At 47.1% G+C, this 26,116-nt stretch overlaps 1 protein-coding gene and 1 long non-coding RNA gene across 2 annotated transcripts in view; one reads left to right on the top strand and one right to left on the bottom strand.

The window, feature by feature from the left end:
• Positions 1 to 422: 422 nt before the first annotated feature.
• On the bottom strand, positions 423 to 21,805 carry LOC116080659. The gene is made up of 3 exons (XR_004114520.1): positions 21,208 to 21,805; positions 6,205 to 6,286; positions 423 to 584 (listed from the first exon to the last, which is right to left on the bottom strand). It is a non-coding gene; the product is annotated as an uncharacterized LOC116080659 (long non-coding RNA).
• Positions 21,806 to 22,088: 283 nt separating this feature from the next.
• Positions 22,089 to 26,116, top strand: part of Tmem247 (transmembrane protein 247) — a 5,559-nt gene continuing 1,531 nt past the window's right edge. The window contains exons 1-2 of the mRNA XM_031356805.1: positions 22,089 to 22,322; positions 22,971 to 23,315. Coding sequence (XP_031212665.1) covers positions 22,206 to 22,322; positions 22,971 to 23,315 — 462 coding nt within the window. The 5' untranslated portion in view covers positions 22,089 to 22,205. The remainder of the gene's footprint in view (positions 22,323 to 22,970; positions 23,316 to 26,116) is intronic.

Raw genomic sequence — 26,116 nt, 5'->3', positions numbered from 1 at the left:
TGAGTTCTGAAGTATCTTCCATAATTTAGGATCTGGTCTTACCTTGAAGTAAGCAGGTTCTAGAAACTTGTTTAATTTTTCTTTTGTTCACTTGAACCATCAAAGGGATCGACCTGATAATGTTTTCATTGCTAGAGCAGAACCCATTACAGTCACTAAGAAGTTTTAATTGAGTTTATCAAATATAATTACCTTGCCTCCACCCGGCTTCTCCTCAGTTTGCCTCCCTTAATCTGGAAGAACCAAGTCCAGCTTTCCCAAAGAACCCTTGCATGTTCAAATGGCTTCCCAGGAGTCTTTGAGAGGCAGTTAATGACATGTAATTTAATTTTTTTTTGGTCATTAGTCCCAAAGGCTTTGAGGCTTTGATCCAAGCTTTCTGTTATCCTGACAAGGAAAATAGAACTCCACCTCAAATTAAATAGTTGCCTTTGCTGTTAGCTGTTTATTGTGCACGTAATTCTGCAAGTTTGAGTCCGCAGGGTTTGGCATCCGTCTGGTCCCTTGGTTTTTGCCTCAGTCCTCAGAGCTCTAAGAACACATGAAAACTCAGGTTTCATCAACATTTCTAGATCTCAGGGTCTCTGCAAGGACACACAAGAAATCTTATTTTTCATGTGAACTCAACAGTCCTCAGACCTTGAACTTTGGGCACAGAGTGTTCCTTTAAAAAATACAAACTGATGGGGGAAAAAAAAAAAAGAGCTCATCAGCTAACGTCAGGCACTGAGCCCAGTGTTCAGCCACAAACTGACCAAGCCTCCCAAAGTCTGGGAAGGATATGGGGTTTATTAAGGAAAAGTTTTAGCTTCTTACCAAGTTGGCTTTACACACCTAGAGTGTGAAAGTGTATTATAATTTCTCTCAAGGTCCTAACAATGTTGTAGAAGAGAACTCAGCAGGCAGACAAAAACACTTGCCTTATGAGGCCCAGGACTTGAATTCAGAGCCCTAGAACACCTGTAAAAAGCAACTGTGACCTCAGCACTCCTGTAGAGAGATAGGAGGTGGGACAGGAAAACTGCCTGGAAGCCCAGCTAGTCCAAAACACATGGACAAGAGAGATGGGCCTCTACAAATAAAAGCCATGACCAAATTCCCAAAGTTGTTCTCTAACCGCTATACATACATACACTGTAGCAAATGTGTACCTATCCTCGATCTCTCTCACCAATACACACACAGAGCTTAAAATGTATGTATCTGTGTGTGTGTGTTGAGTGTGTATGTGTGTTGAGTGTGTGTGTGCTGAATGCATCCAGAAGGTTGGTTCAGCAGTTGAGGGAACCTAATTAAGCCTGACAATTTGCTGTTAGTCCCTGGAACACACACAGTGGAAGAAGAGAACTCCTTCCCACATGGTATGACTGTCACATGCACACCATGAATACACTTGCACATAAACAATAAATAAAAATGGATGCAAAAATGAAATCTTACATAGATGTAAAAGAAAAGTCAGTAGAAGTAAGAGGTAGAGGCATAAATATATGCAGGACTTCAGAAAGAGGCGGTTCCCAGGCCACCCCCTTTGGCTTTAGAGCAAGCCCCCACCTCCCTCTTGGCTTGGTGGGCAAGCCAAGCCTCCTGTTCTCTTCAACTCTCATTTCCACCAGCAACTCTTTAGGGACTGCAAAGGCTCTGGGTGTCCTAGAGTGAGGAATTTACCATAATCTTCCATGTCCTGCTCCATCTTGAGAGAACATGGATCCACGTGAATAAGAACCACATTGCAGTCCAAGACCGTTTAGCCTTCTCTCCCTCCTCTCCGTATTGAGACATGCATCCCATTGTGCCTTCTATCTTACCACCACCCAGGACTACCTTATTGCTCCTGCCTTAACCTCTGCAACACTCTATGACAACATATTGCTCCTCTGGTTCTCTCAAGCCCCTCAGGACACCTACTGTCTGGCCTCACCTCAACCCCTGAGCTCCTTGCTCTGCCTAGCTCTTTGGTCTCTCTGCATCTTCTGGCTTTGCTTGCTCACAGGAGGTTTTGTGTCTATGGCTCTCTTGTTAGTTACCTCAGCTCTGTCATCTTTCTCTCCCCATCACATCTACCCCTAGGGGAGAATCTAAATACTAGGCTTGTAAGCCAGGAGGTTAGGGCTGCTGGAGAAAATATCACCATTGTGCATAAGGCACCAGCTCAATTAACATTCCCCTTAGGGTCGCTTCTGAACTTTTTTATTCTTCTGTAAGTTTCCAGTCTTTTTTCTTTCATTTGGCAGGCATGTTTGTTTGTTTGTTCCTGAAGCTGGTTCTCATGTAACTCAGGCTGGCCTTGAACTTCCTCTATAGCCTAGGATGACCTTGAACTCATGATGCTCATGTCTCCAGCATCCAAGGACTGAGATTATAGGTGTGCACCACCATGCTAGCACCAGTTACCACTTTTCTTTTTTACAGAAATATAAATTAAAACAAAAACAAAAGCCTCACCATATCCCAACCCTGTCAGAACCCTGTGGCCTAGAAATCTACGTACACCTGTCTTCCATCTCAGCCCTCCCGAGAGGAAGAGCCATAGAGGACCATTATTGTCACTGACATCTCTGGGACTGACTCCCCCAGCAACAAACTCTCCTCTGACTGTCAGCTTCTGGATTCCCACCAGAATCACTCCTTCTCCCTGTAAAATGAGCTCATCCCTAGGTCTTGTTTAGTCATTTTCCCCAGCTGCCACTTCACCCTACAGCACATCTTTCTTTCATGGCCACATAGATGTAGTCTTCATGCAGCCCATAACCTTAGTCTCCACTGTCATACATCCAATTGCTTCCGTAACAATGATAATCCAGTCCCTGTCCCCAATCTCACATTAGCATGTAGTGCCTAATGTCCAAAGACAAGCTGGGTTTTGAACACAAATTTTTGTTTGTGTAGTTGTTTGTTTGTTGAAGAGGGTTGTCTCATTATTCAGCTCCAGCTGGAACTAGAACTTGCTCTGTAGACCAGGCTGGCCTTGTACTCACAGAGATCCATGCGCCTCGGCCTTCTGAGTCCTGGTATTAAAAGTGCTACCATATGCAGCAAGCCCAAACTTCACCCATAGGCTTTGTCACCTCATTTGAGGGCAATGCCATCTCCCAAATGCTCACACTAACAAGTTCAGGATGATCCATTTCTCATCTCACATACCACCTGACAACCCATCAGGGATCTCATGGCTCTATCTCCAAAATACACTTTTAGTAAACTTTAGTAAACTTTAGTTTTATCTCATCTGACTGTCAATGGTTATAACCCTGATCGAAGGCACCCACATCTTTAGCACCAATAACCACAGCAGTAACTATTGCTGGTCTAATGGTTGTTAGGAATGCAGTAGCCACAGTATTCAAAGCATAAACTAGACCATGTTATCCACTGGCTCAGAACATTCTAGGGACTCCCCAAATCTAACCCCTTTCAGTAGCAGCAGCAGTGGCAGGATCATCAACGCCAATGCCATCAACCATGGCCTAGTAGAATTGTTTCCATTCTGCCTCTTTTTCCTGGACTTTACCTCCTCCCAGCTCCTCCTCCTCCTCTACTCTAGCAACACTGGCTTCCTTCCTGGTGTTACAGAACATCTTGTACACCCCCCACCGCGGCCCATCACACCCCTGTAGCCCCACCCCCACCCCCACCCCGGCCCCTTGCCAGCAGTTAGCTTTTAACTACTTTCAAACCTTTGTTCACATGGAACTTGATGACCAACACATTTAAAGATGCAATCCCCAGCCTGATGCTCTCATCTCCCCATTGATACGGTCGGCATCTCTTCACATATTGCTTGTGCCACTCGAGAGCTACTTCGTTATGTAGATTCTTTGTTAGCCATCTTTTGTCACTAGGATGAATTATTCTCTAGTGCCTGGTCTAGGAACAGTACTTGGCTTAGCACAGGCATTCAGTATATTTAGGCAAAGTTAATTGACTCTTTCCAGGCCTCACCTTCCTGATACTGTTGACTACTGTACCTTCCATGAACTTCTCTTCCGTTTCCCTCCTCCGTCTCCACACTCCACCCAACCTCCTCACGAGAACCTTGCTCCTCTCTGCCACCCACACCAAGGGTGTTGACTACTGTTTAAAATCTAGAGCAGCTCTCAAGTATGCATCGTCAAACAGACCTCACGTTCCAGACTAAATAACCAGCTGTTTGCAAGGTGAGCTCAGATTCAGAGTGAGCAAATCTCCTCCTTTTCTGGAGTTGCCTTTTTCAGTGAGCACCATTGGTGATCTGGTCCTGGGAAGCCTCCTGCTGGCTCTTGCTTTTTTCATTTCATAAAGCAAATGTACATATTTTGGAAGTAGAGTATAACATGTATACAACATCTCCTCCACATGTATATCACACGCAAGGGTCAGGTCAGGGGAGTTGAGAGTGTACTATTTCTTGGTGTCAGGAGCATTCGAAATCCATTCTAGTAGCTCTTTTCTCAGCCATGGGTGCCACCCTGCTGCGCTATGGGACAACTCTGCTTCTCATCTCACTCCCTTGCCCTGTCAAAGTGCGATGCTTCAGTCAGAGAGCTCTCTAGCTGTGGAGAGACCTACATGATGTCTATGAAGAAATATAAACCACCACTGAAGGAAGCAGGCATAAGCTCCCATCGCTAGCCATGAAGCTTTCTGCAACTGCCATTTGTTTAAAAAAAAAAAAAATGTTTTCTCCAATGGAGTCTCACTAGCTATATTAGCCACACTGTAGGGTAGGTCTTCTCCCTGGAAGTCAGTGGCCAGCACAAAATAAACTCAGTGGTATCTTTATAGACTTTCATCTCGTACTGCCTTGTTTGGGCATTTCAGTCTTACTGGCCTCTTGCTATGTATTATTTTTTCTTGTTTAGTGTTTGTATGTGGTGTGAATGTGTGTGTGTGTGTGTGTGTGTGTGAGTGAGTGAGAGAGAGAGAGATATGTGTATATGTATGTGTGTACATGAGAAAGAAAGAGACAAAGAGAGACACAAGAGAGTGTTTCTTGAAATTTTTTGTTCTTGTTTGTTTTCAAGAGAGAGAGAAAGAATGGGTGTAGAGTTGGAAAGCTAAGAAGGTTATGTGAGGAACTGGGTAAGGGGAAAGCATGATTAGAATATATTGCATGAAAAAAGTATATATTTTATATTTCAATATATATGTTAAATATATATTATATACAAAGATATATTTATATTATATTGTATACAATTTATGTATTTATATTATATAATCTATATTATAATGTAACATATTTATATTATATATAATATATAAATATATAAAATATACATGTAAATCATATAATTTTTATATATTGAAAAACTTATATATAAATATAAATAAAATATATAATATTATATATGTGTATATATGTATGTGTGTATATATATTGTAGAGGCCCTATAAGTTGCCTCAGCCCTAGCTGCCACCCTTCCATATCCCACATCAGCACTCTTGAGTCTATGCATTTTCTTGAAGGGCCATGCTGTTAAAGGTTGCTACTGCTCATCTGTCTGGACACATCTCCTGTAAAGCTCAGGTGCTCTGCCCTTCCTCACACCTGAAGCATCCCACCTGGGAACTTGTCACATTTCCACATGCCTCTACCGCAGCCACAACCTTATAATGGCAGGGAACTTCTACTATTGGCTCACCATGGCAACTGTGAGGAGACCGTGATACAGGGAGAACGGATTCCAAATCCTGAAATAGACATTAATCATTGAGAGGGGCAGGAGCCACGCAGATGCTCAAGGACCTAAATGGTGATGGGACATGGAGGTTATCACTGTCACGGGGATGGGGACCGAACTCTGAAACTGAAGTCTCTTCCATAAGAAACAGAAGGCCAATCCAAGCATCCTACTTCCTGAGGAAGCTGACCTGGGTCAGGAACATGGATGCTATGGCCTTTACACTGTCCTGTAGAGAGTTAGGTGTTTTCAGACCAGCGATGGGTGTGGTAGGCTGGGCCATCAGAGGTGACCATCACATCCAAACTTACCTGCCACAGGACCTGCCATCCTGGCTATAATCGAAATGACAGGGACTGCTGCCAAATGTGCAGCCCCAGAACCAAAGGGACACCAGGAACCACTGATATGCCATGATACTCATAGAACAAAGGCCAGACACTGAGTCCCTGTTCTAGACACATCCACACCCAGAACTGCAAGTATTCCTGAAAGAGCCAGCAAACACAGGGCTTCCCGTCCACCGGCCTTCAGGTCGCACCTTCAGTCCAGCATCCTTGGAGCAGGGAGGCATGCAGAAGAAGCTTGCATGGGAAGTGTCAGTCTGTGATAAGCAACTCAGTCTGGAAAGCAGAGAGGAAAGCATAGACTTGATGTTTTAGAACAAAGAGCTGAGAAACAACAATGTAAGCTTTTGCTAATATTACGTGCTGAAAGAAATGTCTGATGGTGCAGAGAGGGACTTTCCATAGTGGCCTGCTGTGGTGTTTGATGAACACGTGTTTGCTGTCTTCAGCGAGTCTTATAGCAGACACTGGAGACTTCCTCGGCTCATCCCTTGGTTCTCCACCTGCCTTTAGCTCGTCTGGCTCTTGGGTGTGGGACTACCCTGCTCAGAGTCTAGTGGAGGAGCCTGGGAGTTGGGCAGGCATAAAGTCTGCTGCGATACTCTAAACCTTCTACCCAAACAGATGTGTTTTATCTGCTTTCTCTCAGTTCCACATAAAGTGTCCTTTATTAGAAGGATTCCATTGCTTTTTATAATATTTGAAAAATTTGCCTTGGATATTCTCTTCGGCTAGACACTGGCCTACAAGTCTAGAATCCTATTCAGACTGATTCAAATTTGTCAGCTCTGGGATTGCCATGTCCTGAGAGGATAGTCCTTATTGTCCCTCCCCGCCCCATCTGATGCCTGAACTCTACACCAGGCTGGGGACACAGCATAAATCACAGAAGGCCAACACACTAAGGGAAATTGGAGAAGCTCCAATACAGAAACCTCCCCACACAGCTGAGAACTAGAGGTACACAGGGGGAGCCCTAGTGAGCCTCAGGCTACCGTGGCTTTACCCAGCCCCCAAATCCCCTGTGGCCCTTACACCTATCTCCTGCCAGTTCTCAGCTGACTCACTGTCTCCCTCAGTCTCTGTAACTCACTTAGAATAAAAATGTCCCCCTTACAATGCCACCAGTGTTCCCCTGCAGGGCACCGGGCATCTGCTGGGAATCTGTGACCCCTGGAAAAGCTGCAGTAAATAAATGTCGCCATCAATCATATAAGCAGCTGTCTCAAAAAGCCTGGACTAGAAGAAAGAGATGGCTGTAACTGCCTGTTTTAACTTCCAGAAAGTTCTCTCCCACCATCTCCTCTTCTCTGACAGAATTCCTAGTCTCACTTCCTCAACAGAGCCTTCCAAACAGGGCCACATTCCTGTCCCACCTTCACAACAGCTGATTCCTGGCATTGAGGGACAGAACACCTGCTTTCCTCCAAGTGAAGCCAAGAGAGCTTGTCCCAGGCTGTGGTCAGAGCTAAGCAGAGAGCCCTGGCCAGGAGGAGATGACTTCTTAAACTGGTTGGCAACTGAGGCTAAGACAAGTGTGCAGTCAAGGTAAGGAGTAAGTTCTGATGGAACAAAAGCACAGAGTGTGAGATGAAGCCACAGAAAGGTCCCATCTGACTATGGGCTCCGCTTTCCTCTGTACACAAGTGACCACAAGAATAAGGTCCCTTTGTGGGCACCTTAGAGCCAAGCCTTCTGGCCCCACCAGGCTTTCCTGCATGACTCTCTGTGACTTCCTAGATACCACCCCCACACAGACATGAGCCTCTGTGTCTTCCTCAATCCACGGTCCTTCTTATCTCTCAGGGGCCTGTGTCAATTTTTTTCCTGCAGGATGTGGTTGACATCTGTCCCCGGGTACCTCCTTAGCCTCCCTTTAGTTCACTGTAGCCCAGAACTCACAGTTCCCTTCCCCCTGGGTTTTTACATTCCTCCTTAATTTAAGCCACATGCTTATTTCTAATGCTTATTTCTACATAGCCAAGTAGTTGTTCCCCAAAGGGTAATGGCCAGAGCTCCGTCACCACTCTCACAGTGGTTCCTGATGCTGCTCCTCACAGTGCTGGCCCACATGTACACACACAGCTCTCATTTAAGTTGGAATGCTGTGCCTCCTGACACTTAGAGATGTCTCACAGACTCCTGGCATTGTGCCTCTGCCCCCCACTTCCCACCTGACACACCCTCTACCCCATCCTCTCTCCTTCCCACAGAGAGGCCCCCTTAATGTGCACCCTTCTGTCATTTGTGCTGTCTCTGCACTCCCTGTGACCAGATGGCGGGTAGATGTCCCCATTCCAGGGGAGCAAAAACTTCCTACTGATCTTAAAGTTCCATCTCCCCTGTGCATGGCATTGGATCCCCAGCCCAGCAACGTCCTCTGACATTGCACCTTCAGTGACAGAGGCAGGAGTACCAGGGTTCTGGGAAACAAGAGGATAAAATAGGCAGAGAGTGAGTGAGTGAGAGAGAGAGAGAGAGAGAGAGAGAGAGAGAGAGAGAGAGAGAGGACAGGCCACGTTGAGATGTCATTCACTCTTGGTCCAAAAACCCTGAGAAAAAGGCTTTCCAGTCAACCAGGGAAAACAAACAGAGCCAGAATGGGGTCAGCTGGAGGAAGAAGCCAGCCCAGCCGCCACCACACGATCAGCCAGAACCAAGCGGCCTTACGGACACAGCCCTGTCACCATGCCTTGGAAACCTGAAGGAGCAGTGTTGCTAGTGTCCTGGGAGAAACTCTGTGTATTTCTATGTTATCGGCTGGGGGAGGCCTACAGCATTTGTTGGATCCTACAGGCAAACACAGTAGCCAGACCTTCGAAACAGGACGCCTTTGTCCATGACTGACACCCTGGCCTAGAGCCCAGCTCCGCTTCAGGAGAGGATTTAGGTCACAAGAAAATGGGGGTGGGGTAGGGGTGGCTATAGCCTTAGAAATCTGTCTCTGTAAAACTTGGGGAGACATTTCACCCCTTCCCGGGGTCACACCCTTGCGCGGGCTGACCTTACTTTGTGTTATGCTGACTTTGAAGCTAGAGCATTGGCTGGCCTCTTCAACCTCTTTAAAAATGCTATTTGGCAAATTCCCATCCCGCTGGAACCTCCCCCATCGATCTGTTACCTCTTTCTAGTCAGCTCAAATCAGTATGTCTTTGCCAACCTCTGCTCAGTATAAAGACCGGTGCAAACATGACTGCGAAGCCCCTGGAAGCTTCCAGTACGCTAGAGAGTTAGCAAAGACCACGACCTATGACTGATTTCCAAAGTCAGTGAGCGGCTCAGGCAAGGATGGTGCCCTGGCCCGCCCGGCTGTTTTGGCTTTAGAGAGAAGTTGCTGAAGGTGTTAAAGCAGTCTCTTGAAGAATGACCCAGTCACAACCTGCTATGATCGGTCCACTTTAGCTGCTCTTTCTAAACTACTCATTTTCATGGAGGTCAGCCGGAAACCCCGCTTCCGAGGCCAGTCCGTAGCCTTGGTGCATATTTATAAGCTTTGACAAATAGTTTTCCATCCCTGTCTCTTTTATGAGAAGAGCTAACTGCTTTCTCAGGCCTGGCGCTGAGTTAATGAACTTTGTTCCTTCCTGTTGGCTTTGCTCGCCATCTTCTGGACACAAGCAGTATTGCTACCAAGGTAGAGCCGGGCCAGGGCTTCTTAGAGCAAACCCAAAAAACGCAAACCGCCGAGGGCCAAAAGGAACTGTTCCTGAATACCAAGCGAGCAACAATGAACCTCACTTTCTACAGCACACTTCTTCTGAGAAATCCCCGCTAGGGCACCTTGTTTTACACTTTAACAAGTGTGTGGCTAAGCACTGGCATATGTACTGCAGTGGGCACACATTACATAGTCTCTCTAAAGCAGAAAAGCCTGAAGTCTACGATCACACGTGGAAGATGTCCGTGTGTTAGAGTGAGACACTGCCTGCTCCGAGTCCCCAAAGAGCTGGAGCTTGGAGCAACGAGAACCACTCAGAGGAAGTGGCAAGGCTGACCCTGACTAAGGATAGGGGAAGAAAGGCTAAACATGCTTAATTAACACCTGTGGAATCAAAAACCGCACTGCTCCACAGGAATAGGTCCAGTGACACAGTTAGGAAGATGGTCACTAGGAGGCTTAGCATCCTGGCTGCAGAGGGGTGGAGCCAAGAGAGTCTGCAGCTCGAGGATGACCTTGGCTACATCACAAGTTTAAGACCACCCTGGTCTATATGAGAATCTGTCTCAAAATAAAATAGAATAAGGAGACAGGAGGAAAAGAGATATGAGGAGAGGGGGTTATGGCCTTTTTATCAAGATAATTCTGTGGGCCTGTGGGATAATTGACTCGATTTACATGTGTGAAACAGAACACAGGGTGAAAAGAAGAAAGAAAGAAGACTTATAGCAAAACAGCTTCGGTTTCGAATCTGCATTCTGCTAGGTGACAGCTGCGTGCGTGTGAAATCAGTTGCCCTCCTTGGGCCACGATTTTTCATATAGATAAGAATGATCACAGCAGTTCTTCAGAGGGGATAAAATATGGTCACATGTATGCTCCGATACATGAGTGACACCAGGGCACAATGCCAAGGTCCCAGCTACTGTGCCCGGAGCTGCCAGCTCCTCGGGTCATCATTCAAACTACCCGGGACAGTCTGAGAACATTGCTTTTCTAGACCTGAATACAGTTGGTCCACCTCCTACTGGGATGCTGTCCTTTTAAACCCTGCTGGGGCTGTGACCTGTACGGACACACCAAATGGACAAGTACAAGTAAGTTGTGTGGACAACCCTCAGAGCTACAAGGATGCTCTGAGGTCAGGGATGTGCGGTAGTTTCTGCAGATCTCTTTTTACCCTCACTCTACGAACCCAGTGCTAGAAAAGCAGGTTCCTTATGAGCTCCAGGCTGGTCCCAAAGTCACTATACAGTGCTCAGCCCCAGTTCTCAGGGAGCAGGTGATGGAGAGTACACATGGGACATCTGCGGAAACCAAGGTGTCCCCTTGTCATTTACTTCAAGACCCTTAGGCCCACCTTATACAAATGTGAATTGCAAATTGTTGTGGTAGGCGATCAACCCCACTCAAATAGCCCAGGCAGACGAGGCAAAGGAAGTTCCTCACTACCAGCTCCAATGTTCCGGACTCCCAAATGAAGCACACACACACAACACACACACACACACACACACACACACACACACACACACACACAGCCTTATATTTAATATGTCTTAATCAGCTCAACGGCTGGGCCACTCCCAAACATCCACGTGGCTGACACTCTCCACCCCTATTCCTGAGTTATTACTTACTGAAATCTATATTCCATCTTTGCTGTCCTAGACCAATGCGGGTGGGAGGTGGGGCTGCTCTTCCCCAACCCCCGCTCTAACATGATTGCTGTGCTCTCTTCTGCGCCCCTCAGGCCTGGTCTTTCTCCTTTCCCGACACAGTGGATCTCAACCCTCCTTCCTCTCTCTGTCCCTTTGCCCACTAAATCCTAAAGTTCCATCTCTGTCTCCCTGCCCTGCCATCGGCCGCTAGCAATTTTATTTACCAATTAAAAACAACTGGGTCAGGGACCCTCCGCATCTTACATGCGGATTCTCCTGCAATTTTGGGAACCCAGTTAACATAGTACAAGCGTCAAACCACAGTGTCAAGGATCTAGCATTATCTAGCACAGTGGTGGCAACTTCTAAAACTCATACGATCAGAGACACTGGAGCTTCAGGCTACATCCCTTGGATTGGCGTCATGAGAAGAACCCCTTGGGAAGTAGTACCTCGGGGTTGATAAATGAAAGCAAAGCCAAGATTAAACTCCTGTTAGTGCAGATGAGGCCTGGGCATTCATTCCCCTCTTGGAAATGTGAGCCTTTGTTTACCTGTTTGAGACAGGGTCTTGAGTAGCCCAGGCTGGTCCCAAAGTCACTAAATAGATAATTTTGAGCTCTGGATTCTCTTGCCTTTTTGCCCACCCCTTTCAAGCATTGGAATTAGGCATGCCCTACCGTGCCTGGCTCAGCGTAAGCCACTTGATCCCTCCAGCAAGCAAGGGCATGTAAAACCAGCCTGAAGACACTCCATCCTGGGTTACTTGGGGCTTGTAGTTTAAGCTGGTGAACAATGGTCTTGGGACACAGGCATCCATCTGGGAAGACTTCCTCTAACCCCAAACGTCATCTCATCAAATTCTCATCCCCAAATTCCACCTCTACAGCTAAACGCTATTGTTTGGCTTAGGAAGCCTCAGTTCTGGTGTAAATACAAATATACATGATAAGCGTTGTGCCTGCCTGCATCGTTATCGGCAGGTCTGTGTCTGTGTGTTTCAGTTACCCAGGATCTCCTTCTGGGTTACAACTCTAGCCAGCACCTTGGATTTCCTAGCAAGGACATCAGAGCTGGATCTGAGTTGGGCAATCTAAAGGACAGGACAGAGCCAGAGCTTACAGAGAAGAAACGCAGGCTGAGCACTTTCAGTATGGCCAAACTCAGGTTCCAGGGAATATTAGAAAAATCCAAACAGGCCTGGGATAACAGCTCCTTACCATCCCATCTTTCTGTCCAGTCAACTTCTGGAGATGACGATCCATCTGGGGTCCTCTAAGCTGCCTGTGGGCACTGAAGGGCACAGGTGGGCCTTAGGCAACATTCAGTCTAACACTACCACTGCCCCACAACCCCACCACACCAGCTCTGGGAACCGAGCCCACTTGCTACCCCACTTCAAGTCCTGCATGTCTGTGCTTCTCCTGTGTTATTCTTAAACCCCGTCGCCCATCGTCCTACCTATGCTTTCTCCTTTTCCTTCACTTCCAGTCCCTAGCTCTTATCCCTACATTCCTCAAAGGGCCAGAAATCCTTCTCTACCCAAAACCCAAAGTGAAGTCGGGCACATACGGCCACAGCTCAACATGCCTCCTAGAAGGCTGTATGGGCAAATGTGGTGAAGCCTGTGGTGTTTCCTGTGGGCCTTCATTGTTGTTCTGAAGTTGTCACGTGTGAGCCAGATAGCAGTTGTCTTCACTGGCCTTTGAGAGTGAGCTTTCGTGATTCCATGTGCTGACCTAGACAAAGGACCTCAACATTTGGCTAGAAGATGCCTCTAGGGCCATATTCCACAAGCCTCCTGGGGCAGCTGCTGACTGCTTCGCACTGATGGCCCTAATGTCAAGGCTCTACCCACCTCAGCCCCCAGGCACTCCCAATGGCAGCCTATGCTTCTCCTCCTCACAGACCTCCACAAATGCACAGGTTTGGATTGCCATCAGAAGTTCTCTAGAGCTGAAACCCTTGGGGAACCAAGGGTATGTGGGTTTAGGAGGTGACCTGATCCTTCTGCCAAGACACAAGAATCCCTGGAAAAACTGAGCGACCGCTAAACAAGGGCAGGCCACGAGAGGGCAGAATTGGCCCACATGAATGCAGAATGTACACACTCTCCATTGCTGCAGAGAAGGGGAAGCTTAGAGGACAAAGATGGGGTGAAGTTGATGAACATGAGATAATAGGCGGGGGCGGGGGGGGCGGCGCATCAGATGAGGAATCGAGGAAGCTTTAGAGAGAGTGCCCCTTCCATTACGCATCGAATCTAGGTCAGCAATGAACTAAGACAGCTCATTCCCAAAGGCCAGTGAAGAGTTGGGCTTACAACTGCAGCCTGGTTCACACATGACAAGTTAGGAACAATGAAGGTCCACTGGAAACACCACAGGCATCACCACATTGGCCACATGGCTCTCAGGGTGCTCTTGGCCTAGCTGGTGGCAGCACTGTACTGTGCATAGCCTCTTCTGTCCTCTAATTCCAAGCAAGTAAATGGGACAGTTGGCCACCAAGCGTTCCTGTGCGCTTAAGCTGGGAGGAGTCCAGGCCTTTCCATCTGCAAGGGATGAGATCCAGGACTCCAGCCTGACCCAGGCTCTTCTTGGAACATCTCTCCTTCAGAAGCCCCAGCCTGGCTAAAGCACATGGGATCCTTCACTTGGGTTTCTCAGGACCCCCATAAATGTGCTCTGCCATTACAAAACCAGTATATAAAAAGTAACTGGGATCATATAAGAAGGCACTGGGATAAAACAATGTTGTTAAATTATGGATAGTTACTTTAAACAAGCCAGACCTTAGACCCAGCACTCAAAGAAGATGATGCAGGGGAATCATGTGTTTGAGGATAGCCTGGATCATATCATCACACACACACACACACACACACACACACACACACACACACACACACAAGTGGTTGTTGGGCAAGCATAAGGCCCTGAGTTCAGATCTCCACTCTCACTCCAGCCCCCCAACATATGTAAAAAGCCAGCCAGATATTTTGTGCCCATAGTCACGGTGGTGGGGAAAGTTCTGTGACTTACTGAATTGGTAAGTTCTAGGTTCAGTGAAAGTCCTGTCTTGCTGGGCAATGGTGGCGCACGCCTTTAATCCCAGCACTTGGGAGGCAGAGGCAGGCGGATTTCTGAGTTCGAGACCAGCCTGGTCTACAGAGTGAGTTCCAGGACAGCCAGAGCTACACAGAGAAACTTTGTCTCAAAAAACCAACCAACCAAACAAACAAACAAAAAACAAGGAAAGAAAGAAAAGGAAAGGAGGAAGAAAAGTGAGGGAAGGAGGGAGGGAAAGAAAGAAGTAGAAAGTGATAAAGGACATTCTACATTGACATTTGATCTCTACACACATATACACACACAAACATGTATACATGCACATACCACAAAAAAAAAAATCAATTTTTTTAAATAGCAAAGTTCATATACCAATCACTGTTGCCTGGGGATTAACAGAAGTGAATTGCTAAGATGAGTTTCTGCCATCTGCTGCTCACTCACCCGCAGTATAAGGTGGGAAGCTAAAGGCAGAACATGGTTAAGAAGTGGGACCTCTGGTTCTCTCTAGGATGTCCAGACTTTGGGGTGACCCTTTGGTCTGCTGACCATGTCGCATTCATTGGTCAGAAGGGAGCTAGTGTTCTGGCACACACCTGGCTAAACAACCCCTTTACTGGCCTTTGCAATGAGCAAGATTTTCAGCTAGTGAAAAGAAACAACCACAGTGGTGTGTGTGTGTGTGTGTGTGTGTGTGTGTGTGTGTGTGTGTGATTTGCATGGAAACCAGAGATTGATGTCCAGTGTCTTTCTTAATTACTCTCTACCACACTTTTTGAGTTGGGAAATCTTACTAAACCTAGAATTTATGGCCTTCAGCTAGACTGGCTAATATACAGAGATCCACCTCTCTCACCTCCCCAGTGCTAGAGTTACAGAATGCACCCCCTGTTTTTTACAGGGGTGCTATGAACCCAAAGCCCGGCCTTCGTGCACATTAGCACCACCTTGCCCAGCTATCTCTCTATCATCATTTTTCTAAATAGTTGTAAAGGTTTTCTAATGTGTGTGCTGGAGGTCTGCATGTATGTGTATGTGTACTAGAGTGCCTGCATGTATGTATGTGTACTGGAGTGTATGCATGTATGTATGCGTACATCTGGAACTGGAGTTGCAGATGGTTTTGAGCCCCATGTGAGTGATAACTTCCAAACCTAGGTCCTCTGTAAGAACAGGAAGTGCTCTTAATCTCCAGGTCGTCTCTCCAGACCCGACCTTCTTCCCTTCTCCTGCTCCTCAACCCTGTTACTAATGCTTCTTTGTATTAAGATTCCTTCCTTCACTGTTGGAATTACGGTGTGGGTTCTGTCTCCTCACCAGCTCTGGTGCTGACAGCCCTCACATACAGCCTTCCAGGATGCCTCAGACAGTTCCACCTCCGTGTGTCTTCCTCCACAAATCCTCAGAGCATCTTTAGTCACTTCCTCTCTCGAATATCCTTGTATCAGCAGGGTTGGGTTAAGAAAACAGAAATCACTCCAAGTGTCTGGAGTCGGAAGAGATTTAATTCAAGGACATTCGTGCTGAAGTCCCTGCTTCTTCATGGCTGCGTGGCTATGGCCAGGCCACTTAGCCCCTCCCTATCACGGTTTCTGCCTCTAGAGATAATAACTTACAGGCTGTTCTGAGACTTAAGTGCAATGTGCCATGAGAATTCCCCAGCATATAGTTTAGTGCCCACTAACTGCAAGCTATCACTATAGCTACCACTCTAACCCTCTAAAGCTCTCCAGCATTGCAGAGCAAGGTTCCTCAAAATCACTGAGCCCATAGCTGAGGCAACCAGAGCATGGTGGGCGGGGGCTGTTTCAACAGGGATATGTCACCTCTGACTGAAGAGCAGACAGGGAGGGGGGCTACTTCAACAGGGATATGTCATCTCTGACTGAAGAGCAGATGGCGGGGGTGGGGGGATGCTTCAACAAGAACAGGTCATCTCTGGCTGAAGAACAGATTCCATGACCTTGAATGATGTGCAGGTCCCACAGGACAATGTGCTTCTAAGGTTGCCTGTCCTTCAGGTCATGCATCCTAACCTCCTCACCTGCACCAAGCAGATCTCTCTCCTCTAAGCACACTTTGAAATTTTAATTAAAATATAATAGATGCACATGTTTTAAAAGTCAGAATACAAATGACATAGTTAACAAGAAAATAAGTCCTCCCACCATGCCCAGGTCTGGTCCCTCAGCTCTTTCACCCAGAGCCATCGTGAAGCAGTCACTCTGGGGATTTTTTCAGACATGTTCTAGACATGTGTGATGAAGTCAATGGATTTTCATATTTCAGTGCATATATAGGTAGCTGCTTTTGCTTTTCTGAATTATCCTTCTTTGAGGACAAGCTATTTGTCTTTTTTTTACATGCCATTCTTTAGAATACTGCTTTGTTTTGTTTTGTTATACCTGAGACCATATCTTATTATATAGCCCAAGCTGGCCCTGAATTCTCAGTGGTCCTGCTACAGCCTCCAAACTGCTAAGGCGGCAAGCCTGCACTGCCACTGGGGGATCTGTTTAGCAGCTTTGGTGCAGATGCAACACGAGATATTTAATCAGCTCTCTCTGTTTCTTGCTATTACAAATAAGATTATAAAAATCCTCTATGATCCACCAACTTTTTTTCTTTTTTTATGATTCAGAGAACATATCATGTCTTGGAGTTGGAGTCTTCAAAGACCACCTTTCTAGTCTTATACTGAAAGCCAGGGGTGCAAAATAAAAGCCCGCATTCCAACCCAGGCTCAGCCTGCCTTGCTGCTCTGCACGCCCGGCTTCCCTGCGTGGTTGACAGTGGTGATAGCACCTGCTTTGCATTGCCTCACAGGGAATCCTGGGAATTGGATGTTCATGAAAGCTCAAGAGTTCTGTCCTAAAACATTGAATGTTGGGCCAAACCTGCTTTCTGATGTGTCCTCTGCCTTCAACATGCTGCTTGCCCCATCCCTTCAGAGAGCCACTGGCCCACCTGTAGCTCCCGCTGCCTGCTAACTAAGGCTGCTTTGCTCTGCGTGCCCTTTCGGTTTCATACCACAGATGAACAGGGCTGGCCACCTCTGTAAAGCTGCCCAGACACCACAATGACTGGCTCTGCATTCGTACTGACAAGCCAAGTCCTTCTCACTCTTGGAATGAGGCAAATTACAATTGAACAAAAACAAGAAGGCAGAGAGTAGCCATATGGTCAGGACCACGAAGGACCGCTAGAAGTTGATATCACAATAAGCTAAAGTCAGGAAGAAGCAGAAACCTGCACATCCTAAGGCTGTAACACAGAGAGGGAAGAGAGAGGGAGGAAGAGACAGAGGTTGGGGGCAGCTCACACTCCTTTAATCCTAGCATTCGAGAGGCAGAGGCAGGTGGATCTCTGGGTTTGAGGCCAGCCTGGTCTACAGAGTGAGTTCCACAACAGCCAGGGCGACACAGAGAAACCCTGTCTCAAACAGACAAAATATATGAAGCAACATTAGGGTGAGAAGACTAACCAGAAGGAGAGATCCCCCAAACTAGCCAGGTCAGAGCATGAAGACAGCCAGCCCCGGCCTGTGTCCCAGAACTGCCTTGAGTCCACAGCTGTCCCTGCATGAAGAGAGTCAGCTCCGGCCTGTGTCCCAGAACTGCCTTGAGTCCACAGCTGTCCCTGCATGAAGAGAGTCAGCCCCCTGCTTGTGTCCCAGAACTGCCTTGAGTCCACAGCTGTCCCTGTGAGGCCAAGCCGCCTGTAATGCTTGCTGCTGGGCCCCTATGTGATGTTGACTCTTTTCATGTGTGGCTTTCCCGAGAGTCCCCACCCCCTCCTTCTTCTGAGCTTGGGGGGGGTGTGGGGGTGGGCAAAGGTGATTCCCATGGTGCTACGACTCTCAAAAAAAAAAAAAAAATCCACAGCGTATAAGACCCACTTCTCCAACTGTGGGGCAGTCCATAAAAGATAGACAGTGACAAATGTACCCTAAGAGGGGAAATGATGGTTTCAGGTTCTCCTTTGCTTAATGAATTAGTGTGAGTCCACAGAGGGACATCTTCTCAAGCAAGAACAGATGGGCATGGAGGGAAACAGATGACCGTTCAGTAGTCATCTCCCCAGGCTTATCCCTTTCTCTCTAGCTGTGGATTCAAGGCAGTTCTGCGACACAGGCCGGGGCTGGCTCTCTTCATGCAGGGACAGCTGTGGACTCAAGGCAGTTCTGGGACACAGGCCGGGGCTGGCTCTCTTCAAATACCACATTCCTGACTTCACATTTTCCCCCGAGCCTCACCCAGGTCTTCCAATTATACCATCACCCCCCCCACACACACACACACCCTTTGCTATAGTTGCCTGGCCCCAGATTCACGCCCTGTGTTCATACCTTCCACCCCTTCTTTGAAGTTCTGCCAACTAACAATATATGTAGCTCCCCATTCTTGAACATGGCTTTAGCCGATAGTATTAGACAGAGGTGATGGAGTGCACATTCTAAAAGCCCCTTGTGTTCCTTTTATTGCCGCGAAGAATTTCGCCAGATCCCAAGAAGGATGGAGACACATGATATGAAGCTGAGTCAAGTCCTCAGGAGAGTCTAAGTCAGGCAGCTTGTAGATATCTGCATTGTTCAGCAGAGAGATTTATAGTTATTTGATATATGGCTGATAACAGCCACCAGAACTTCTGTATGTTTCTGTGTGCTAGTTTGTAAGGGTTATTTGGCCATATGATTGTTTATTTGGGCATGGCTCTCCTACTTAAGACTTCCAGCACTGGCAAATAATACAGGGTACCTGAGGGCACTCAGAGACTGAACCACTAACCAAAGAGCACACAGAGGCTGGGCCTAGCCCCCCCCCCAATATATGTAGCAGATGTGCAGTTCAGTCTTCATGTGGGTCCCCCACCAACTGGAATGGGGGCTGTCCCTAAAGCTGATGCCTGTCTGTGGAATGCACTCCTCTAGCTAAGTTTCTTTGTCTGGCCTCAGTGGGAGAGGATGCACCTAGACCTGCAAAGACTTGGTGTGCCAGGGTTGGGGGATAACCAAAGGGGCTCCCCCCTCTCATCGGAGAAGAGGAGAGGTATTAGGGACTTCTTGAGGGAGAGATGGGGGTAAGGCAGCCATCGGGATGCAAAGTGAATGCAATAAGAATAAGAATAAGAAGCCAAAAAAAGAATACAGGGTACCCAGCTAAATTTGAATTTCAGATAAATAATGCATGTTTTAGTATGAAAGCATCCTGTACAATTTGTAGAACATATTATAGTAAAATTATTTACTATATTATATATGTATTTACTATATCATATATTTACATGTCTATAACGAACCTTATTCCTCTGAGCACCCTATGTGTATATGGCAGCCCCACTCCTAAACTTATGGTAGGACGACAACCCCCCCAGCAGCACTGAAGTCCTTTCCCACGCCAGGGAAAGCAATAATCCAGTTCAACCGTAAGGACAGAGGAAATTCTTGGGACTGGGAAGATGGATCAGCGAACAAAAAGCCTGCAAGGATGCCTAGCAACCATGGTAAAGACGGTGGCAATGGCCGCTAATCTACAGTCATACCCTGGGTGCAGAAACAGGTCCCTGTGGCAATCTGGGTAGCCGACTAGCCAAGCCAGCAAGAAAGCCAGTCTCAGCAGATAAGGTGCTGAGTGATCCGGGAAGACACCCACTGTCGACCGCAGGCTGCTACACACACATGCACCCACATACATGTAAACACACACACGTTACATACACAAAAAGAAAATTGTTTACAGATTTTAATTTATGCACATGTGTCTGAGGGTTTGCTGGTGTCCACGCAGGCCAGAAGAGGGCAGCAGATCCTCTGGTACTGGAGTTTCAGGCAGGTATGAGCTGCCTGGCAAGAGTGCTGAGAACTAAGTTCAGGTCCTCTGCATAAGCAGCAAACACTGCAAGCAGTCTTAACAACAGGGCAACCTTCTCCAGCTCCAAAAGGGTAAATCTGAATTCTACTTCACTCTATAGCAAAGCCCCATCACCATCACTGTCATCACCATCTTCATCATCACCACCACCATCATCACCACCACTATCATCACCATCACCATCACCATCTTCATCATCACCACCATCATCACCATCACCCCCACCACCATCACCACCATCATCACCATCACCACCACCATCATCACCATCAGCACCACCACCATCATCACTATCACCACCACCATCATCATTACACTAATCGTGGTGGCAATCATTTGCTTAGTCTTGTACGGAATACACCATTTCCTTTTCCTGTTAGTATTGCACTGTATTGAGGTGACTGCACTGTAGTGAGGTGTCTATCCCACTTTTCCCATCCATAAATGAGGGCACTAAAGATCAGATTCATAGAACAACTCTCTTGGTCACACAGCTGATAATAACGACTGAGTTAGGATTCAAATATAGCATGTTCTTCCACAGTGTGACCCACCCTATTTATTGAAAGTGTTTTGTTAAGTGTGTTTTTATGAAATCAAAGATGACAAAGTGTCCTGGTCTCCCAGCATCTCCCTCTCCTCTACTACCCATTCTCCCTGGGGTGGGCAGGGTGAGAGTAGGTCCTATTCTTTCCCTAGTGACAGGGTTTCATGGATTGGGCGGCTCAATCAGCTGATGCTCATGTTCAGTGTTCTAAGACTCCACATTAGCAGATCAAAGCATTAGCAGTTTTTACAATGCCAGACAGAAGCTCTGGTCCAGCCTGTCATCATTTACTATGCGCTCAACATGACCGGGCCAACCCTAGGATGCCTCATCAGCTGGATGACCGCTATTTATAGGTGTATTTTTGAGGATTTTTTAGAAGACACTAACCTTGCAGGAAATGGAGTAAGAAAAGCAGTGTGAGTGAGCCTTGTCCAGTTCACTGAGGTCTTCAGTAAAACAAGATGGAAGGGAGAATGTTGGTCATTACAGTAGTGGATTCCTGGGTCTCTGCCCTCAGATGAGGGCAAACATCATTGTTCTAGCTCCTGGGTTTTCAGCATGCAGACAGGAGACTGTGAGCTTTTCCACCTCTACATCCTCTTGAGCTGATTTCCCATGTTTCTTTCCTGTCACCTGTTGGTCTGTTTCCTGGGGAACCAACCCAAGACTTGTCTTGCTCTGTGTTGGCACCGTCTTCCCTCTGGGCTCATCGCTGTCCTCTGATAAAGACATTCGTCACATTGGCTTCAGACTGCTGTAGTGACATCATTTCAAGGCAGTAATCTCCATGAAGCTCCCGCCTCCAAATACAGCTACATTCTGAAGCACTGACTGGGGTTAGGACTTCAAGATAGAGAGCAGAGGAAACAAACTCATCCCAACATAAACTCTATTTAAAGGAGAGCCCAGGGGAGCAGACTTCCCACAGCTGGCTTCTGGCACCATTGGGAGGCGTTCCAGTTTTCACGAAGCCTAGGGGTAAAAAAGCCCAACCTTCGCTGAGTTGGTTTTGTGTTTTTGTTTTTTGTTTTTGTTTTTGTTTTTGTTTTTAATTTTGTGTTACACATATTTATTTGGGGGAATATGGTGTACGTGTGGGGAACTGGTTCTCTTGTTCTCCCATAGAGGTCTCAGGGATTAGATTCAGGTTCTCAGACTTGCCCGCAGGTATCCATACTAGCCGAACTATGTTGCTGTCCCTCTACCTGCTGTCCTCACCAAGACCCCTGAAAGGTGTCACAGCCTCTACCAAAAGTGCCCTGGCAACTGGAACACGGCCATTATGAGGGTAGGGATTATGATGATGGTCAGAACTTGGTGAAGCCAAATGTTATTGTCTCAAAAGATGTCCAGTGGCCCTGGCTGGCAGCACTGTGGCTATCTGGATGGCGACAGAGGACAGGGAGGTGATGGAAGCCCGCGGGGCAGGAGAAAGCTGCCCCACCCTCTCCAAGGTGGCACCTGCTGACAGCATGCCCGAGGGGAGGCCAAAGGCTTCTTTGGTAGGAGGACCCCTCTCCTGATTTGCCCTAGCCATTGCATTGGGGTTCAAGGGTGGGGGGTCTAAGCCTTAGAGTCTATGGGCATGTGCTAGGCCATTCAGTTGCCAAGAACAGTGTCCCCTCTGTTCCTTTAACTGGTCCCCAGCTGCCGCTGAGAACCGACAACTCCTCACAGGATTGTAAGGTTACACAAAACGTTGTCTCTCATTTGAGGCCCTTTCTTTCCTCTGTGGATAGGACACACACACACACACACACACACACACACACACACACACACACACACACACACACACGTTGCTTGGTTCTTTCAGCACAGACCTGGCTTCTTCCTCACTCTGACCAGGTCTAAAAGACCTGTTGTCTGACAGGTGAAATGTGAGGAATGGGAGAGTGGCTTTCACTGTGATAGAGAGGAGAGCAGACACCCACCTTACCCATCAGTGCCTCACAACTTTAGGGCACCCACCTTGCATGGCAGTTCACCTTCTCCTGTTCTAGAGTCTCTGTGTGCACTTCTAGAAGACACCCCATCTAGATAGTCTGTGCAACACACCCCAGGCTCCTGAAGCTCAGAGCAGAGGGTGTGGTTGTAGGAGCCCCACACTGACCCCCTACCATCACCCCACTTCTTCTTCCCCATCCCAGGATACAGAACCCCCCAAACTAGAACTGCCTAGCCTGGAAGAAAATGGAATCTGTGAGGATAGAGATTGTCCTGGGTCCCCTAAGTCATTGTCTCCAAAGTCTGGCCCTACCACCAAGGGTCAGGCTGGCGATGGACCTGGACCAGAACCCATGGAGCTGCCCCTGTCCCTGGACACAGAACACCACAACGCGATGGAGCTGGAGAAGGTGCGCATGGAATTTGAACTGACACGCCTTAAGTACCTGCACCAGGAGAATGAGCGGCAGCGGCAGCATGAGGAAGTGATGGAACAGCTGCTGCAGCAGCAGCAGCAGCAGCAGCAGCCGCAGGCTTTGCCTCGTCAGGTAGCAGAGTGGGGCTCTGGGCTAAGGCTGTACGGGCTTGGCTATGCATGTTGTCTGCTGGTCCCAGGTCTGGCTGAGAGATGGTGAGCATCATGTAGCTGCCTCTGCCCACTGGTGCTGGGTCGGTTTCAGGATGGCCTGAGACCACTGCCCCTGTGATTAGCTTCCTTGCTGTGTTAGATTCAAGCCTCTAAAGAGAGTTGAGAGTAGGAGATATCCTGAACCCACATCCTTTACCCAGAATCCCTTTTGATGATCTCTTCGTATCCAATACTCATACGACAGGTTTTTCCACCACTTTTTAAAAATGTTATTTCAAGATTTATTATGTATAGTGTTCTGCCTGTATGTACACCTGCATACCAGAAGAGGGCACCAGATTGTAGATGGTTGTGAGCCATCCTGTGCTTGCTGGGAATTGAACTGACCTCTGGAAGACCAGCCAGCACTCTTAACCTTTGAGCCTTCTCTCTCGGCCCTTTCCAGCACTTTTATTTCTCTTCAAGTGTGCTAGCAGTTCTTGTTGTCTGACCACTGAATGACAACAGAAACATCACCTTTCTTTCAGGTCTGAGTTTTCCCTGTGCAACACACGGCCTTATAACCAACCAAAGCAACGTTCTTTTCACAAGAAATATATACTCAACCCTACAGTGCTAAGTGGAGACAAGTGCTCATCTGAAGGATGGGGCTTAGCTCAGTCTGCAGAGGACTTGACTAACACACTTGAAGTCCTGGCTTCAGTCTCCAGCCCCAACTAAACATGAGTAGAGGCCAAATGATCAGTTCAAGGTGACATAGTAAGCTTGAGGCTAGCCTGGGCTACATGAGACTTTGTTTGAAGAGAGAAATTGAGATGGAATGCCACCTGAGATACTTAACAGTCTGGCCAGACCATCCTAAACACCCTGTGATGAAAGATGTCACCAGTTAAAAGTAGTGCCTCCTTGTCTCTGAAGCCATGGGTTCTGGGTAAAAACCCAGGCTCTATGTTGTTTTTAAACCACTTAACCTTGAACACATTGCTTTCCCCCTCGAGCTTTGGTTTGCTCATCACTAAAGTAGAACCCATCCCATGGGTCATTGTAAAGGATGAGTGAGAGAATGTGTGGAAGCTGCCCTGCAGTGGACCAGCACATTAGGTAAGTGCTCAGTAATTGTTAGCTATTACCATTTTTATGAACGCATACAGTTCACTTGACCCAGATGCAGCAGCTTCCATTCATCACTTCTCGGTCTTCATGGGATGTGATGTATTAGCTCCACTTCCCAGCTCTGAGTCATCCTCGATTCTGAGAAGGTTGTCATGATCTAAACTATGGCTGTAAGTGTTGAGAGGGTTGTGACCTAAAGGAAATCCCATTGCAAGATCTCACTGCAGGCTATCAGGGGCTCCACTCATCAACGCTGCGCTGAGACATTTCCCCTGCTCACAGTTCTGCGGCCTGTCCTGCGCCCTGTGTCAGGAGGCTTCCCAGAATAAGGCATTGCGTCACCTGAATCATTTGTCTCATTGGCTGGTCAGTTCTTCAAAGAGAAGTTAGGTTTGTTTGACAGGACGTGTCCTCAGTGAACACATGCTGGCTTACTAATTTTTTCATAAGAAAAATTATTTTTCATAAGCAAAGCACAGATGCCTGATTACTATGAATTAAGGAATGTCACTCAGCCAAGCCAAGATTATTGAATTGAACATCTTCAATATATTTTCCTTCTTCTAATATCTAGAAAACATGTGCCTTTTTCTAGAATACTCATACATTCCTGATATTTTCCAATTCTTCTAAGTTCTTAGATTTTTCTCAGTGTCCAAGAAAACTGTGAGCCCTAAACTATTTAAATCAGGCATGATTTAAATTTGTATTAGTTTGCCTGGTTGCCGTGACAGGTCCCCTGACAAACACAGCTTAAGGCAGAGTCCATTTTTTGGCTCACGGTTCCAGGGATCAGTCAACACAGCAGCAGAAGCAGCAGGCAGCTGGTCACACTGCTTCAGTCACAGGTGCTCAGTTAGTTCAGTCCAGAACTCCAACCCACCTGATGGTGCATGTCCAAAGTTAGGGAGATCTGTCCATCTCACATAGGCCCGCCTAGAGGATTGTCTCCTAAGTGACTCTAGGTCCTGTCAGGTTGACAGGAAAAATTAGTTATCCCAGTAGTGTAAGGGTTACTATCCCACAGCTCCCAACCATCTCTTTTTAATTTGAAAAATATTTCTCCTTTGCTGGATGAGAGGAAAACCCTTATCATTAAATCCTCTGCCTTTTTAAAGATAGACCATGAGAAGTGTTTTTAAAAAGTCTACAAATATGTTTGTGTGCACGCATTTGTATAACACACCACACACATACACATACACATGCATGCATGCCCTCGCACACACACATGCACGCACACACATACACACATGTACCCACATCACACACACATGCATGCACACACATACACACATGTACCCACATCACACACACATGCATGCACACACTCACACACACACAAACACACACACATGCATGCATGCACTCATACACACATACACGTGCATGCACTCACTCACACACACACACACATATACCCACATCACACACACATGCATGCACTCATACACACATACACACACACACACGAGCACACATACAAACATACACCACACATACACACACCACATACACCACACACACACATCACACATACACACGCGTGCATGCACTCACACAAACACAAACACACTCACACGCACACACATGCATGCATGCACTCACACACACATACACATGCATGTATGCACACACATGCATGCA

Source organism: Mastomys coucha, unplaced genomic scaffold, assembly GCF_008632895.1.
Source record: "Mastomys coucha isolate ucsf_1 unplaced genomic scaffold, UCSF_Mcou_1 pScaffold6, whole genome shotgun sequence".
In the NCBI taxonomy this organism is placed as follows: Eukaryota; Metazoa; Chordata; class Mammalia; order Rodentia; family Muridae; genus Mastomys; species Mastomys coucha.
This window is presented reverse-complemented; position numbering and strand designations above follow the sequence as displayed.